Here is a 14,043-nt window from a genome sequence, read left to right on the forward strand (position 1 = left end):
ATTTGACAAACGAGCAAATCATGCTCAAATCCATCATTCCAGAGCCAATATGAGGTTGTGGGCGCAAGTATTGGATAAGGGCTGGTGTGGTCCATGTTTACATCTTGACTGCTGTGGATCTGATTGGTTGACCGTGATCCAATCACATGCACTCACACACCCTTTCACCTTCTTCACGGGGTTGTTATGACGACAGTGTGAGAGGAAGAACTATGTATGCTGCTCCCTTGAACTCCTTGGAAGAACACCCATCAGCCTCGGCTGGCAGGGGCTGATGGGAATTGTAGTCCAAAACACCAGAAGTGAGTTAATAAATATTTTATGGAAAAATGATTTGAAATTCACGGCATGCGTGAAAGAAAATTATATGGAAATGATGTACCATTGGTATTTAACACCAAATATGCTAGCAAAAAGGGACGTGGGTGGCGCTGTGGTCTAAACCACTGAGCCTAGGGCTTGCCAATCTGAAGGTCGGCGGTTCGAATCCCCGCGACGGGGTGAGCTCCCGTTGTTCGGTCCCAGCTCCTGCCAACCTAGCAGTTCGAAAGCATGTAGATAAGTGCAAGTAGATAAATAGGTACCGCTCTGGCGGGAAGGTAAACGGCGTTTCTGTGTGCTGCTCTGGTTCACCGGAAGCGGCTTAGTCAGGCATCCCCAAACTGCGGCCTTTCAGATGTTTTGGCCTACAGCTTCCATGATCCCTAGCTAACAGGATCAGTGATCAGGGATGATGGGAATTGTAGTCCGAAACATCTGGAGGGCCGAAGTTTGGGGATGCCTGGGCTTAGTCATGCTGGCCACATGACCTGGAAAGCTGTACGCTGGCTCCCTCAGCTAATAAAGCGAGATGAGCGCCACAACCCCAGAGTCGTCCGCGACTGGACCTAACGGTCAGGGGTACCTTTACCTATGTTAGCAAAAATATATGACAGGTACCTGCTGAAGATGTAAAGAAAAAGAAGGCACCTTTTACCATATGTGGTGGACGTCACATGCAAGTTAATAAAAACATTCTGGGAAATGATGTATAATGAATTGGAAAAAGAATTTAAAATACCCTTTATATAAAAAAGAGGCTTTTCTATTAGGAATTATAAGTGCCGAAATTCCAAGAGAGCAGAAAATACTTTTTATGTATGCGATGACAGCTGCGCGGATGCTGTTAGAGATGGAAACAAGATAAAGCCCCTACCAGAGAAGAATGGCAAATGAAGCTGTCAAACGATGCTGGAATGGCAAAACTGACCGAAAAGCTCAGGAACTAGGACAGGCACCCTCAAACTTCGGCCCTCCAGATGTTTTCGACTACAATTCCCATCATCCCTGATCACTGGTCCTGTTAGCTAGGGATCATGGGAGTTGTAGGCCAAAACATCTGGAGGGCTACAGTTTGGGGATGCCTGAACTAGGAAGACCAAAACTTTAATAAGGAATGGGGGGAAATTACAATTTACCTTAAAGACCACGAAAGCAGTTGAAAACATTAGCAGGACTGCAATAACACTAGTAATGTAACGAGAGCTGTGGACACAATGGAGTTACAAAAAAATTGGATTATTTTTTAAAAAGGTGCAGTAGAAAAGGTTTATTAACAGAACCCATGGAAGGGAAGGTGGGAAGTCCAGAGATTCGGGAGATCCTTGTAACTTTGGATGCATTGTGGTATGATTGTAAACTTGAAACGTAAAACCAAATAAATATATATATATAAAGGTAAAGGTAAAGGGACCCCTGACCATTAGGTCCAGTCGTGACCGACTCTGGGGTTGCGCGCTCATCTCGCATTATTGGCCGAGGGAGCCGGCGTATAGCTTCCAGGTCATGTGGCCAGCATGACAAAGCCGCTTCTGGCAAACCAGAGCAGCACATGGAAACGCCGTTTACCTTCCCGCTGTAGCGGTTCCTATTTATCTACTTGCATTTTGACGTGCTTTCGAACTGCTAGGTTGGCAGGAGCTGGGACCAAGCAACGGGAGCTCACCCCGTCACAGGGATTCGAACCGCCGACCTTCTGATCAGCAAGCTCTAGGCTCTGTGATTTAACCACAGCGCCACCTGGGTCCCATATATATAAAAGAAGTGAGTTAATAAATACATTTTAGCTACTACATCACTTTGGCATTCATTGCTTCGGTGTGTTTTTGAAGTACTGCTTCGGCAGGTACCAGCTGGTGGCCCGGGGGGGGGGGAATCTCTTAAAAAGCATCCAGCACAAACTCTTCCATACTGCTATGAATGTGTAGTTTAACTGTTTCCAGACACAAGCTATAGCGCCGGCTCTAATCAACAGCGTGTGTTTTGAAACGACCTTTCAAAAGGTATGTGTGCGTGGTAGATAGACAGCTATAAAGGCATCCAACGGCACTTTGCACAAGCTTGCTCCGGATCCCTTTGGGGACTGGGATTTAGTTAAGCGCTAAAATAATATATGTGTAACTGTGATTTAACAAAATCGGGGTTTTATTGATGTGGCAAACTCTTTCAGCTTCAGCCTTTGTCAGACACGTTCTTCCAAAACCATTTGTGTTTTGTTAATCACATGTGTTTTGAGTGCAAACAAACATATACAGACAAGTTTCATTGCATTTTTAGAGCTAGCTAGGCCCAGCGTTCACTTTGGCTCTCTGGGAATGTAGCTGTGTAAGAAAGCTACTATAATAAACCGAAAAGGAAGACAGGGAAGACTGGTGGGATATCGGTAAGACAGCAACAGTTTCCATTGTCCATTCCTTGTTACTTTCCCATCAGAATTTGAGTGCCCTCTTTCAGGGTCATTTTTTGCCCATCATTGTTCCATCCTGTTTTATTTGCACTCTACCCATCTGCCAAAAAAAAAACCTCACAACAGCATACACAGGGTAATCCAATTTTAGGCTGAGAGGAAGAGAGAAGCTTGCCCCAAGGACATATACTAAGCTCATTGCTGATAAACAGCCCACTGAAGAGGTGCCTGTTCCAGAGGGGTGACCCTGAACCAGCTCAAAGTCTACTTTTCTTTCTTTCTTTCTTTCTTTCTTTCTTTCTTTCTTTCTTTCTTTCTTTCTTTCTTTCTTTCTCCATCTTTTTTTGTAATATTGAATTTATTCTATGTTTGTTAAATTTATCTCGGTCATTTTTAAGAATTTACTGACGTGCTCTGTGTTTCTTATATTTGTATTTCGATGTTTTGAATGTTTGCTGTAAGCTGATTTGGGCACGGTGGAAAAGCAGCAAATCAGACCCTCCAAGTATCCCTATTTTCCAGGGATGTCCTTGATTTAGAGAAGCCGCACCAGTTTCTGATTTGATCCCAGAACGTCCCACTTTTCCGTAGGTCGGATGTCTTTATTTTCATTGGAGAAATGTTGGAGGGTATGCAGTTATCCGGCCCCTGAGCCGTCCAAAGGCAAACCTGTATAGGGATTTTTTAAATAATAATATTTATTATATGTTGGAAGCTGCCCAGAGTAGGGTATCGTGGAATGGGACGTCCCTATTTTCATCAGAGAAATGTTGATCCCATCCTTGTCGCCAGTGAAATATACTCGGAGTCGAGAGTGAATTTCATGCTCTTTATTCAGCTCATAGTCATCAAGGAGAAGAAGAGGAGAAGAATGCCCTTTTCCCAAAACCATTTGCTTATATACATTATTTACACAATGGGCTTTGTGTGATTGGCTACTTCAGGGCTACACCTGTGGGCCAATCAGTTTGTGGATTGACTTCTGCCAGCCTCCTGATTGGCTGCTCCTGCAGGCCAATCACGTTGCGGATTCACTTCCACCTGGAGTTGGATTGGGTGGCTCCTGAGGACCAATCAGACTGCTGATTCTGGATCCTATTGTTCTATGATTCAGCTCAGTACATAACATGGCGTATAAGTAAACTCACTCAATATATTTTATCCTTAAAATTCGTGATCGCTTTCCCATCTGGCATTGCCAACTTACTTTGATCTCTTCGTGGAAAAAGCCCATCGTCAACCATCATCAGTTCATCTCTGTTAAGGGGGTCTCAGCCCAGCACCGAGCAAGATTGAACTGTTTGCATCCCAATGGGCTCATGTCTCTTAGGAAGCCAAGCTCAAGATTAGTTGGCACTTGGCTGCTTTTCAAGGCAAGCTGCTCTCCCGCTGCTCTTTCCACCATGGCAAGGACATGGCTCAGGGACACCACTCAGGTAGAAGGGATGTGTCAAAGGAAGCAGGGATTTGTCACCTAGCAACACACCTGGTGTAGCCCAGAGCTAATGGCCTTGGACAAGAAATAGGAACCCACGGCCTAGGAAAAAAATCTCTAGCCACTTCATTTGTTTTTTGTTACTGCTGCTACCAAGCTGGCAGCACGAGGTGGAAGCTGGTTGACTTCATCTTGAAATGCAGATTACATTGTCTCCAACATGTTCTGAACACTTGTGGGGTATGAAATTAGTTTTATTATTATTATTATTATTATTATTATCCACCAGCACTGCCGGGATTAATTTGATCCCTAGCTAAGGGATCAGACCAAACTGCATAAGGGAGTGGAAGACAGGAGTGCCCGGCATGCTCTGGTCCATGGGGTCACAAAGAGTCGGATACAACTAAACGACTAAACACAACATCTCAGGCCTAAACAGGGCTGGCCCCACCATTAGGCAGAGTGAGGTGGCTGCCTCAGGCACCTGATTTTGGGTGCCCTGAAGGGACAAGAAGGTGGGGTTTTTTTGCAATTTAACTTATTGTAACTTTATAAATTAATATTTTATTAAGAAGGTTTCAAATATGAAGAAATAAAGTGATGCAAAGGAAAAGAGGGGAGAAATAAAAATAAAAAGCCTTAAAAATGTGTAGAAAGAAGAAACACACTGATATATACAATATATGAGAAATGTCCTAACCCATATGTTCTTATATAAATTTGATATTATTCTCCTAATACATATGTAAATATCAAAAGCCTACATTTTGCATAAACTCGTTCCATATATTGTCATATTTATCCAAACGAAGTCTACGTCTCTAAGCAGTCTATTCATTAGTGGCAAGTGTTATCATGTTGTCAATCCGTTTATTAAAGGGGATCATATATTTATCCTTCCATTTCATCAATATCAGTCTCTTGGCTACCATTAGAGCACATAGAATCCATTTTTGTTGTCCCACACAATAGGTATATAGTTCAGAAGATTGTTCTCTGCTGAAAATTCCAGCTTTTTCTGGACAGTCATAATTATACAAACCAGCACTTTATCCCAAATTTAGAGCACGGTACAAACATATGTTTCAGGGAAAATGTGGGGTGTTTTTTGGGGGGGGTATTCTGTTGTTGTTGTTGTTGTGTTGTTGTTTTTTATTATGTATTTTGTGGTTTTATATTTTGATTGAATTCTGTGAACTGCCCTGAGACCTCCGGGTATAGGGCGGTATATAAATTCAATAAACAATAATAAATAATAAGGGAGACATTATTATAACTGTATATTTATTGCCAGAGAGCGGGGAGGGGGATTGTGGGATTCGCTTCCTCAGACGCCAATAAAACGTGGCTGTGTCAGCAGTATGGGCAGGAGTCAGGCTCTGGGGCCTGTAGTGCTTTGCAGGACTGGGGCCTGCCTCAGCTTGTGCTGGACAAGCAAGGAGTGGCCACACAGGTGAAGACCTCAGCTTGTGCTGGAGAGGCAAGGAGTGGTCACTCAGGTGAGGCCACTTGATACCTCACTGCACCTGGTAGCAGGAGCTGGGAGGGATAAAAGCTCAGCATTTCCCTTCAGCTCTTTGCCGCAGCAACGCTATCCCTGCCTGGTCGCCTCTGGCCTCTTGCTCCTTGACCCTTGGACCCTCGCCTTGCCAACACCTTGTTCCTTGGACCCTCGCGTTGCCGACGCCTTGATCCTCGACCCTTGGACCTCTGCCTTGCTGACACCTTGATCCTCGACCCTTGGACCTTTGCCTTGCCGACGCCTTGCTCCTTGACTCCCAGACCTTCGCCTCTGCCTTGCTCCTTGACCCTGACACTGCCTGCTGCTGGACCCTCAGCCCTGCACCTGCTCCTGCTTCTACACCACCATCTTGCCTCTGGTCCTGACGTCCTCAGCCAGGGCTTCAACCGCCTGCCGACCAGACCGTGACAGGCTGGCCTTAGGTACCAAATGCATTGTAGGACAGATGGCATTTGTGGCACTGCTACAGGCAGCTAAATGTTTTGAACTGGCCCTGGTCCCAGAACCTGCTGTTAACCTGCTGAGCCTTTCTGTCATGAGCAGTGGTGTAGCAAGGTCAGGGGGTACCCGGTGCAAAAAATTTATTGACACACACACACACACACTGAAATCTAGTTGGACTCCCAAGAGTTTCCTGCTTGGCAAGGGGTTGGACTGGATGGCCCTTGTGGCCTCTTCCAACTCTATGATCCTATGATTCTATGAGACTGCAATCTGCTCAAAGTATAAAAAATACAGGCTGTGATCCATTGTCATTGCCAGGAGTTGTTGAACTTTTTTAAGGGAAGGATTGACCAAAGTTGTTGAGCTTTTTGAGGGAGCTTCTGCTTCTCTTCTTCTCTCCACCCTCCACATGTTTGTTTGCTCGCCAGCCTCCTTCCCGTCATCTCCCTGCCTGCCTGCCTCCTCCATGTCAAAATGAAGGGGGAAATGTCACCCCCCTCAGTGATGACACCCAGCCAGGGCGGTCCACCACCACCTGCTCCCACCTTGCTCCACCCCTGGTCATGAGCCCTGTGGAGACACCTTGGTGGGACCAGTTAGAGAGGGAGGAGGAATGAGCAGGAAGTGGCTGGGATTAGACTCTGGAGATGCCCCCAGCAGGCGGGGGAAGTTAACTCGGACCCTGGGGAATGGGCAAAAGGACTGTCAGGGCCGAAGCCCACCTTGGGGCCTTCATGCACCTTGGGCATCATATCACATTGCCATGGCCTTTAAGGCTCTGAGACCCTCCAAGTTAAGGTTGCCATATTTTAAAATGTAAAAACCAGGACAGCCTGGGCTTTTTTAAGGAAGAGCTTTATTATTATTATTATTTATTATTAGCCGCCGAAATTGTTGAGCTGCTTAAAAGAAAACCCGAAAATTGTTTAGCTTTCCCACTACAAAAACGCCACCCAAAAAACGGTGATTTTTTCTATTGCCTTGCCTAAGATGCAGGACAAAGCGCCACATTTTGGAAATTCTCTTTGGCCTTTGAAATCCCGGAGGTATGGCAGACCTACTCCAAGTGTCCCTATTTTCCAGGGATTTACAGAAGCCAGCCTGGTTTCTGATTTGATCCCGGAATACCCCACCTTTCCTTAGGATGTCCCTATTTTTCATTGGAGAAGTGTTGGAGGATATGGTAGGACACCCCTTATTTTCATCGGATAAATGTTGGAGGGTGTTGTTATCGGCTGAATGGAAAGGAAGAGCCGAAAAAAGCCGCTTCCCAGGAGAATAGTGAAAGTGCCTTTTTAGCTTCGTTTGATGCTGCAGCCTGCAGCTTTGTCCTTGAGGCTTCTGTGGGTTGGGTGATGGGAGGGGGAAGACCTTATAAAAGGATGTGCAAGGTAGGGGGCGGAGGTACTCCGATCCAGGCCAGCCCAGGAGACGTGATGAAGTTGATACAGGTAGGTGTAAATGAAAAAGGCGCCTGCTGAAGCAGAAGAACACGGGATCAGTGTGCGATTCTTGCTCATTCACTGCTGAGGGAAGCAACTGGAGAATAGCATGAACTGTTTATTGAGGTTGCAATGCAATGGTTACTGCTTGGGTCTTTCGAATGCAAAGTGGGTTAAGCATTTCAGGGAGAGCGACGGCAGCAAGGGTACCATGCAAGCTACAGGCAAATCAAATCCTCCAAGTGTCTCTATATTTATTTCCCAGGGACGGTCCCAGGTTTGCAGAAGCCGTCCTGGTGTCTGATTTGATCCCGGCATGTCCCGCTTTTCCTTGGGACGTCCCTATTTTCATTGGAGAAATATTGTAGGGTATGGAGTTATGTGACCCCCCCCCCCAACAGGCCAAGGAGATAAGTAACTAGACAACTTTTAGAAGATATCTGAAGGCAGCCCTGTGTAGGAAAGTTTTAAAATGTTTATTTTCAAAAAAATGTTTTCATATGTGTTGGAAGCCACTCAGAGTGGCTGGGCAGGGTATAAACAAATAATAATGATACAGTGGTACCTCGGTTTATGAACACAATTGGTTCCGGAAGTCTGTTCATAAACTGAAGTGTTCATAAACTGAAGCGAACTTTCCCATTGAAAGTAATGGAAAGTGGATTAATCTGTTCCAGACGGTCCGCAGAGTACTTAAACTGAAGCGTTCATAAACTGAAGCGAACTTTCCCATTGAAAGTAATGGAAAGTGGATTAATCCGTTCCAGACGGGTCCGCGGAGTACTCAACCTGAGGCGTACTTAACCCGAAGCATGGGTGTAATTGGTTCCGGAAGTCTGTTCATAAACTGAAGCATTCATAAACTGAAGTGAACTTTCCCATTGAAAGTAATGGAAAGTGAATTACTGTAATCCGTTCCAGATGGGTCCGCGGCGTTCGTAAACCGAAAATTCGTAAACCGAGGTGTTCATAAACCAAGGTCCCACTGTAATAATAATAATAATAATAATAATAATAATAATAATAATAATAATAATGACGTTCCTATTTTAATTGGAGAAATATTGGAGGGCATAGTGAAAAAGACACTAAGGGAATCTTAAGGTTTACAGAATTACAATTTTTTGTTGAGGAAAAACCCTCAGGAGGCAATTCCCTGCTCCAATCTCAGTGCCCTAAAGCATGGCTGGCGCGCCATTGAGGCAGTGTGAGGCATGCTCTGAGGGGGCGAGAGATCGCAATCCAGACTCGGTTTCGGGTAAGCCAAAGGAGGCAGCTGAAAACCGAAGAACAGCGGTAACAGCTAGTGGAATGGCCCCTTTCTGCCCAGAGTCAGTGGCTGCTTTGATCCTGGTCTCCTCCCATGCTGCAGGAGTGTGAGCCTGGATCTGGGCTTGGGCATCCATGGCATGCCTTGCCGCGGGCGTCTAAATGTGTTGGACCAGCCTTAGAGTGGGAATAATTCCTGTTCGCAGTGGTATGCTGCTGCTGCTGCTGAAATGGTGCCTCATTTTTGCCCTTGTAGAACTCGGCAGTGAGGAGAGCCCAACACCACTCTAGGTAATTGGTTGTGTTATAAGAAAAACTGCTCCCTTTCCTTTATGGCAGGGCTTCCCAAACTTGGGTCGCCATTTATTGTTGAACAACAACTCCCATCATCCCTAGCTAGCAAGACCAGTGGTGAGGGATGATGGGAATTGTAGTCCAAAAACAGATGGAGACCTAAGTTTGGACAACACTGCCTTATGGGGTATTCCAGAGCCCGTACAGAGATCTTAAGTGGGTTCCCTATCGGTAGGAGAAAATCGGTAGCCTGGCCATTCCTTTATGATGGTAAATACTTAGTTCCTGAATCTCTTACGCATCTTGATAGTGTGTTCAGCTTAACAGATACTTCCCAAACTGTATTGGAAAAGGGAGTTGTAAGCCCCTACAGTCAAAAGACAATTGGAAAGCTTTCCCCATTTCCTTCCTCTTTGCAGAGAAATATTTGAGGTCGATTTGGGAGGGTCAAAATGGCTTCAGGATTGTTCTCCTGTACTAGTTCTGACATGTGGTTTATATCCTTACATATGTACATATACATGTTTGCCTTGTATATTTATGAACATTTGTTTTACAGGTGAAACTCGGAAAATTAGAATATCGTCGAAAAGTGCATTTATTTCAGTAACGCAACTTAAAAGGTGAAACCAATATGAGATAGATGCATGACATGCAGAGCAAGATATGTCAAGCCTTTATTTGTTGTAATTGTAATTATTTGTCGTTAGGCGGGTCAATTATAAATGGAAGGTAATTAATGAAATGTAATAGCGATGTTTATTTTTGTGTTATTGTAACTATTTGTTTTATTACTGTGGAATTTCCAAAAGAAAGCATTTGTAAAAATAAATAAAAAAACAATAAGTTGCATTACTGAAATAAATGCACTTTTTGACGATATTATAATTTTCCGAGTTTCACCTATATATCTGAGACCTTAGAATTCTTATAACAGCTGTGTTGTCGCGCCTGCTGTCAAGACTTTTCTCCTGATGCTCAAGCACTTCCTGCCTCATTAGCTCTAACCTTGCCTCCTTCTGGTACCGCCACCCACCCACCCAACCCTTTAAAACCACCATGGCAACAATTTCACCAACACCTGGTATAGACGTCAGGCGTCACTAGCCTCGCTCTCAGACTCCTCAATCCCTGCTTCTCACCTCTCCCTCCTTTTACAACCAGGGAAAGATCCGCTTGCTGGCAGCATTCTTACTGTTGGTGGCTACCCCCACCGCCAGCCGCAGCAGGAGCAACGCGGGCAGCGCCAGCGACACCCCCATATGCCGCCCCATCAATGCCACCATCGCGGCAGAGAAAGAAGACTGCCTCGTCTGCATGCCCATCACCACCACCATCTGCAGCGGCTACTGTGAGACCAGGGTGAGTGCGTGTGCGTGGTCGTGTGCATATGTGGGGTGTTGTGAAGCGAGGGAATGGGAAATGACATCCTAGGAAGCCAGCAATATCAAAAGCAACACAATGGCCGGAAACAATGACAATGTTTAAAAACTTTATGGAATGATTCAAAACATCAAAACGCACAAACTGAAGTCTCTGAAGGTCCTTAAATGAATCACGGTGCCAGACAAGCTGCGAAGCTTCATATAATCGGCAAATGTCCAATTCTGATGTCCAACTCTGACCTCTGCTGAACAGTGTTCCCGGATAACAACTACTGTTTCGCTGAATTCTTCATCAGCCAATTAGTTCAACACTCGTAAGTAGAAAGATATGTAATTTCTTCATGTGACTACATAATCGCATGAGCACTGTTCCAGAGTATTTTTCATTCGCATGTATATTACAGTATATCTATTCGAGAAAAGATTGGTTAATGAAGAAATCACATATCTTTCTACTTACAACTGTTGAACTAATTGGGTGATGAAGAATTCAACGAAACAGTACAGTGGTACCTCGGTTTACAAACAGTCCCGTTTACGAACGCCTCCGTTTACGAACACCACAGACCCGGAAGTGTTTACATCTGGGTTCCGCGGCATCGGATGCGCAGATGCGATTTGCGCAGCTCACGCATGCGCAGAAGCGATCTGCACAGTGCGCACATAGAAGCACTCTGTCGGCGCTTCGCACATGTGCAGAAGCCTGCCTTCGGGGAGCGAATGCCTCCGTTTACGAACACCTCTGTGGAACAGATCGTGTTCGTAAACCGAGGTTCCACTGTAGTTGTTATCCAGAAACACTGTTCAGCAGAGTTCAGAATTGGACATTTGCTGATTATACGAAGCTTTACAGCTTGTTCTCCTTTTGGGGGGGCTTTAGCACTGAACCCCAAAGTGCGTGAGCATGTCACTGTGCCTTCCAAAAAGCAGTGCTAAGAAAAGGGCAGGTGAGATCTTTGTGCTGGCACTACGCCTCAAAAAAAAACAAAAACAAAAAAGGTAAAAGGACGCGGGTGGCATTGTGGTCTAAACCAGTGTTTCTCAACCAGTGTGCCTCCAGATGTTTTGGGACTACAACTCCCATCATTCCTGACCACTGGTCTTGCTAGCTAGGGATGATGGGAGTTTTAGTCCCAAAACATCTGGAGGCACACTGGTTGAGAAACACTGGTCTAAACCACTGAGCCTCTTGGGCTTGCCAATCAGGTCGGCAGTTCGAATCCCTGCGGTGAAGTGAGCTCCCATTGCACTGTCCCAGCTCCTGCCAAATGAGCAGTTTGAAAGCACGCCAGTGCAAGTAGATAAATAGGTACCGCTGCGGCGGGAAGGTAAACGGCGTTTCCATGCGCTCTGGTTTCCGTCACAGTGTCCCATTGTGAAGCGGTTTAGTCTTGCTGCCCACATGGACCGGAAAGCTGTCTGTGGACAAACGCCAGCTCCCTTGGCCTGAAAGTGAGATGAGCGCCGTAACCCCATAGTCGCCTTTGACTGGACTTAGCCGTCCAGGGGTCCATTACCTTTACCTTACTATGTCTCACCATCTGTGTTTGGGGTTGCTACTTAAATCTGGCTCAGCCACGGCCAATAGCCAGGGCTGAAGGGAGCCACAATCCAAAACTTCTGGAATGAAGTTGGGAAAGGCTGACTTATAGGGGAAAGAACACACCTGTCTCTAAGAATGGCTTGCACTGAGGATCTCTGTACCTGCAGGATGTAGCAGGCATTGGGAGCCCATCCCTGTGCCAACCTGTTCCATGCCGGCTCTGCTCAGTGAGGAGAGAGGCTAAACAGGATGGAATTCAAATGTGCACTCAAGGCCAGGCCCGTATATGACAAGGTGCTAACAGCGGGCAGAAGAAGGCCGAGCCAGTGCAGTACTGGTAGTTAAGGGTGCTGTATAGGGGAAACCTGGGTTCAAATCCCCACTCGGTCTTGAAGCTCACTGTGTGGCATCAGGCCAGGCACTTGCTCTCAGCCTGTCCTACCTCACCGAGTTGTGAGGGGGGAAAGGGGAGAACCACGTAAGCCACCTTGACTGCCTTGGAAGATGGGAGGGATAGAAATATGTTAAGTGTGGCAATGTTAAAGGCCGGTTTATTTCATAAAATTCGATGGTAGAAAAGAACTTGTTTACGAAGTTCCCTGTAAGGTTTTCCTTTTGGTTGCTGCCCTGCTACTCCTATGTTAGCAAGGGCGAGTCAGCAATGTCTGTAACTTCCCTTTATTGTCCTCCCTGCCCGGCGACTTCCTTTACAGGAGATGTCGCTGAAGGACGAGCGAATAGTCTTCAACCAGAGAGTCTGCACCTACAGGGAGGTCCGCTATGAGACCATGCTGCTGCGCGGATGCCCAGCAGGTGTCGACCCGATCTTCACATACCCTGTGGCTGTCAGCTGCCACTGCGACCTCTGCAAAGTGGCCTCCAGCGATTGCACTGTTCAGGGCACTGGGCCCAACTCCTGTAGCAACTCAAACCCCTTTGTCTAAATTGGGGGGGGGCAGTTATAATAAACACCATCCAGGACCAACAGCAGCACATGCGTCTCTGTGAGTGATTCAGTCAAGAGGTACAAAGAACCCAGGAGTCCTGACTTCTAGTCTGTTTCACTTGTTCTCTGCCCATTCTGTTTCCCTTTCCACTCCTCTCTAACAGGGCACACCTTAGCTTTCCTAAAGAGCTCAGGAAACTCTGAGCTCCAACCTCCTCCTCTCTCTTAGTTTTCACCCACAATGAAAACTAAATTAACTCCTTAAAAAATGGTGGTTCTTAACCTCCTTTCTCAATCTACTGTTATCCACAGAACTAGATTTCTACACTAAGAAACCTCAACATTTCAGAAAATGGGCAACACGACCCAGTTAGGCAGTCTGAAAACTGGCTTGAATGCATATTGCGATGTTTTGTGCAGTGATAGTGGAGAATGAAAGTTAGGGACACAGGATAGTTCCGTTTTTGGAGGGATAGTCAGGCTAGTAACTTGAAGGAAAAACAAGAAGTATTGCAGCACCTTAAATACTTAACAGAATTATTAAAGTGTAAGCGAACTGCCATCTATTTCATGCATGTATTCAAATTTGAAATCCCTGCCTGAGTAACTTCAGGTCATGGATTCGAATACAAAACACTAAAACCGGCCAGCAGAATTGCACAACAGCAACCATTTAAAACTCTTTATTTTACAGGTAAGGAACACTGAGGCTGAGAGATAAATGATCATCACAAGTCTAGCAGTGGCACAGAATACAGATCCCGATTTATCACCCCTGCTCTTACTCATTCAATCCCACTTCTCGCTCTGGGAGCCTCACAATTCTGCGGCGCAGACCCTCAGCAAAGCTGGCATGGGAACTGCTTCTTATCTGCCCCCTCCATCTTCACCCTCCCAAATTCTGCGAAGGGCCGGCTGCTGAGTTAATGCTCAGGGTCCCTGAGTCCACTCCTCAGCTCTGAGCCTGGTTGGAGGAGCAAGGGAGGGGCAGGCAGGCAGAGGAACTGGCAGAGATGCTGTGGGCATGAACCTGTC

General features: G+C 45.9%; 1 protein-coding gene across 1 annotated transcript; it reads left to right on the forward strand.

The window, feature by feature from the left end:
* Window positions 1-7,511: 7,511 nt before the first annotated feature.
* On the forward strand, window positions 7,512-13,006 carry LOC118094597 (lutropin subunit beta-like). Its single transcript, XM_035135137.2, has 3 exons — window positions 7,512-7,580; window positions 10,299-10,496; window positions 12,776-13,006. The coding sequence occupies exons 1-3, from the start codon at window positions 7,512-7,514 to the stop codon at window positions 13,004-13,006; spliced, it is 498 nt and encodes a 165-aa protein (XP_034991028.2).
* Window positions 13,007-14,043: the final 1,037 nt, after the last annotated feature.

This window comes from Zootoca vivipara, chromosome 13 (genome assembly GCF_963506605.1).
Source record: "Zootoca vivipara chromosome 13, rZooViv1.1, whole genome shotgun sequence".
NCBI classification, from domain to species: domain Eukaryota; kingdom Metazoa; phylum Chordata; class Lepidosauria; order Squamata; family Lacertidae; genus Zootoca; species Zootoca vivipara.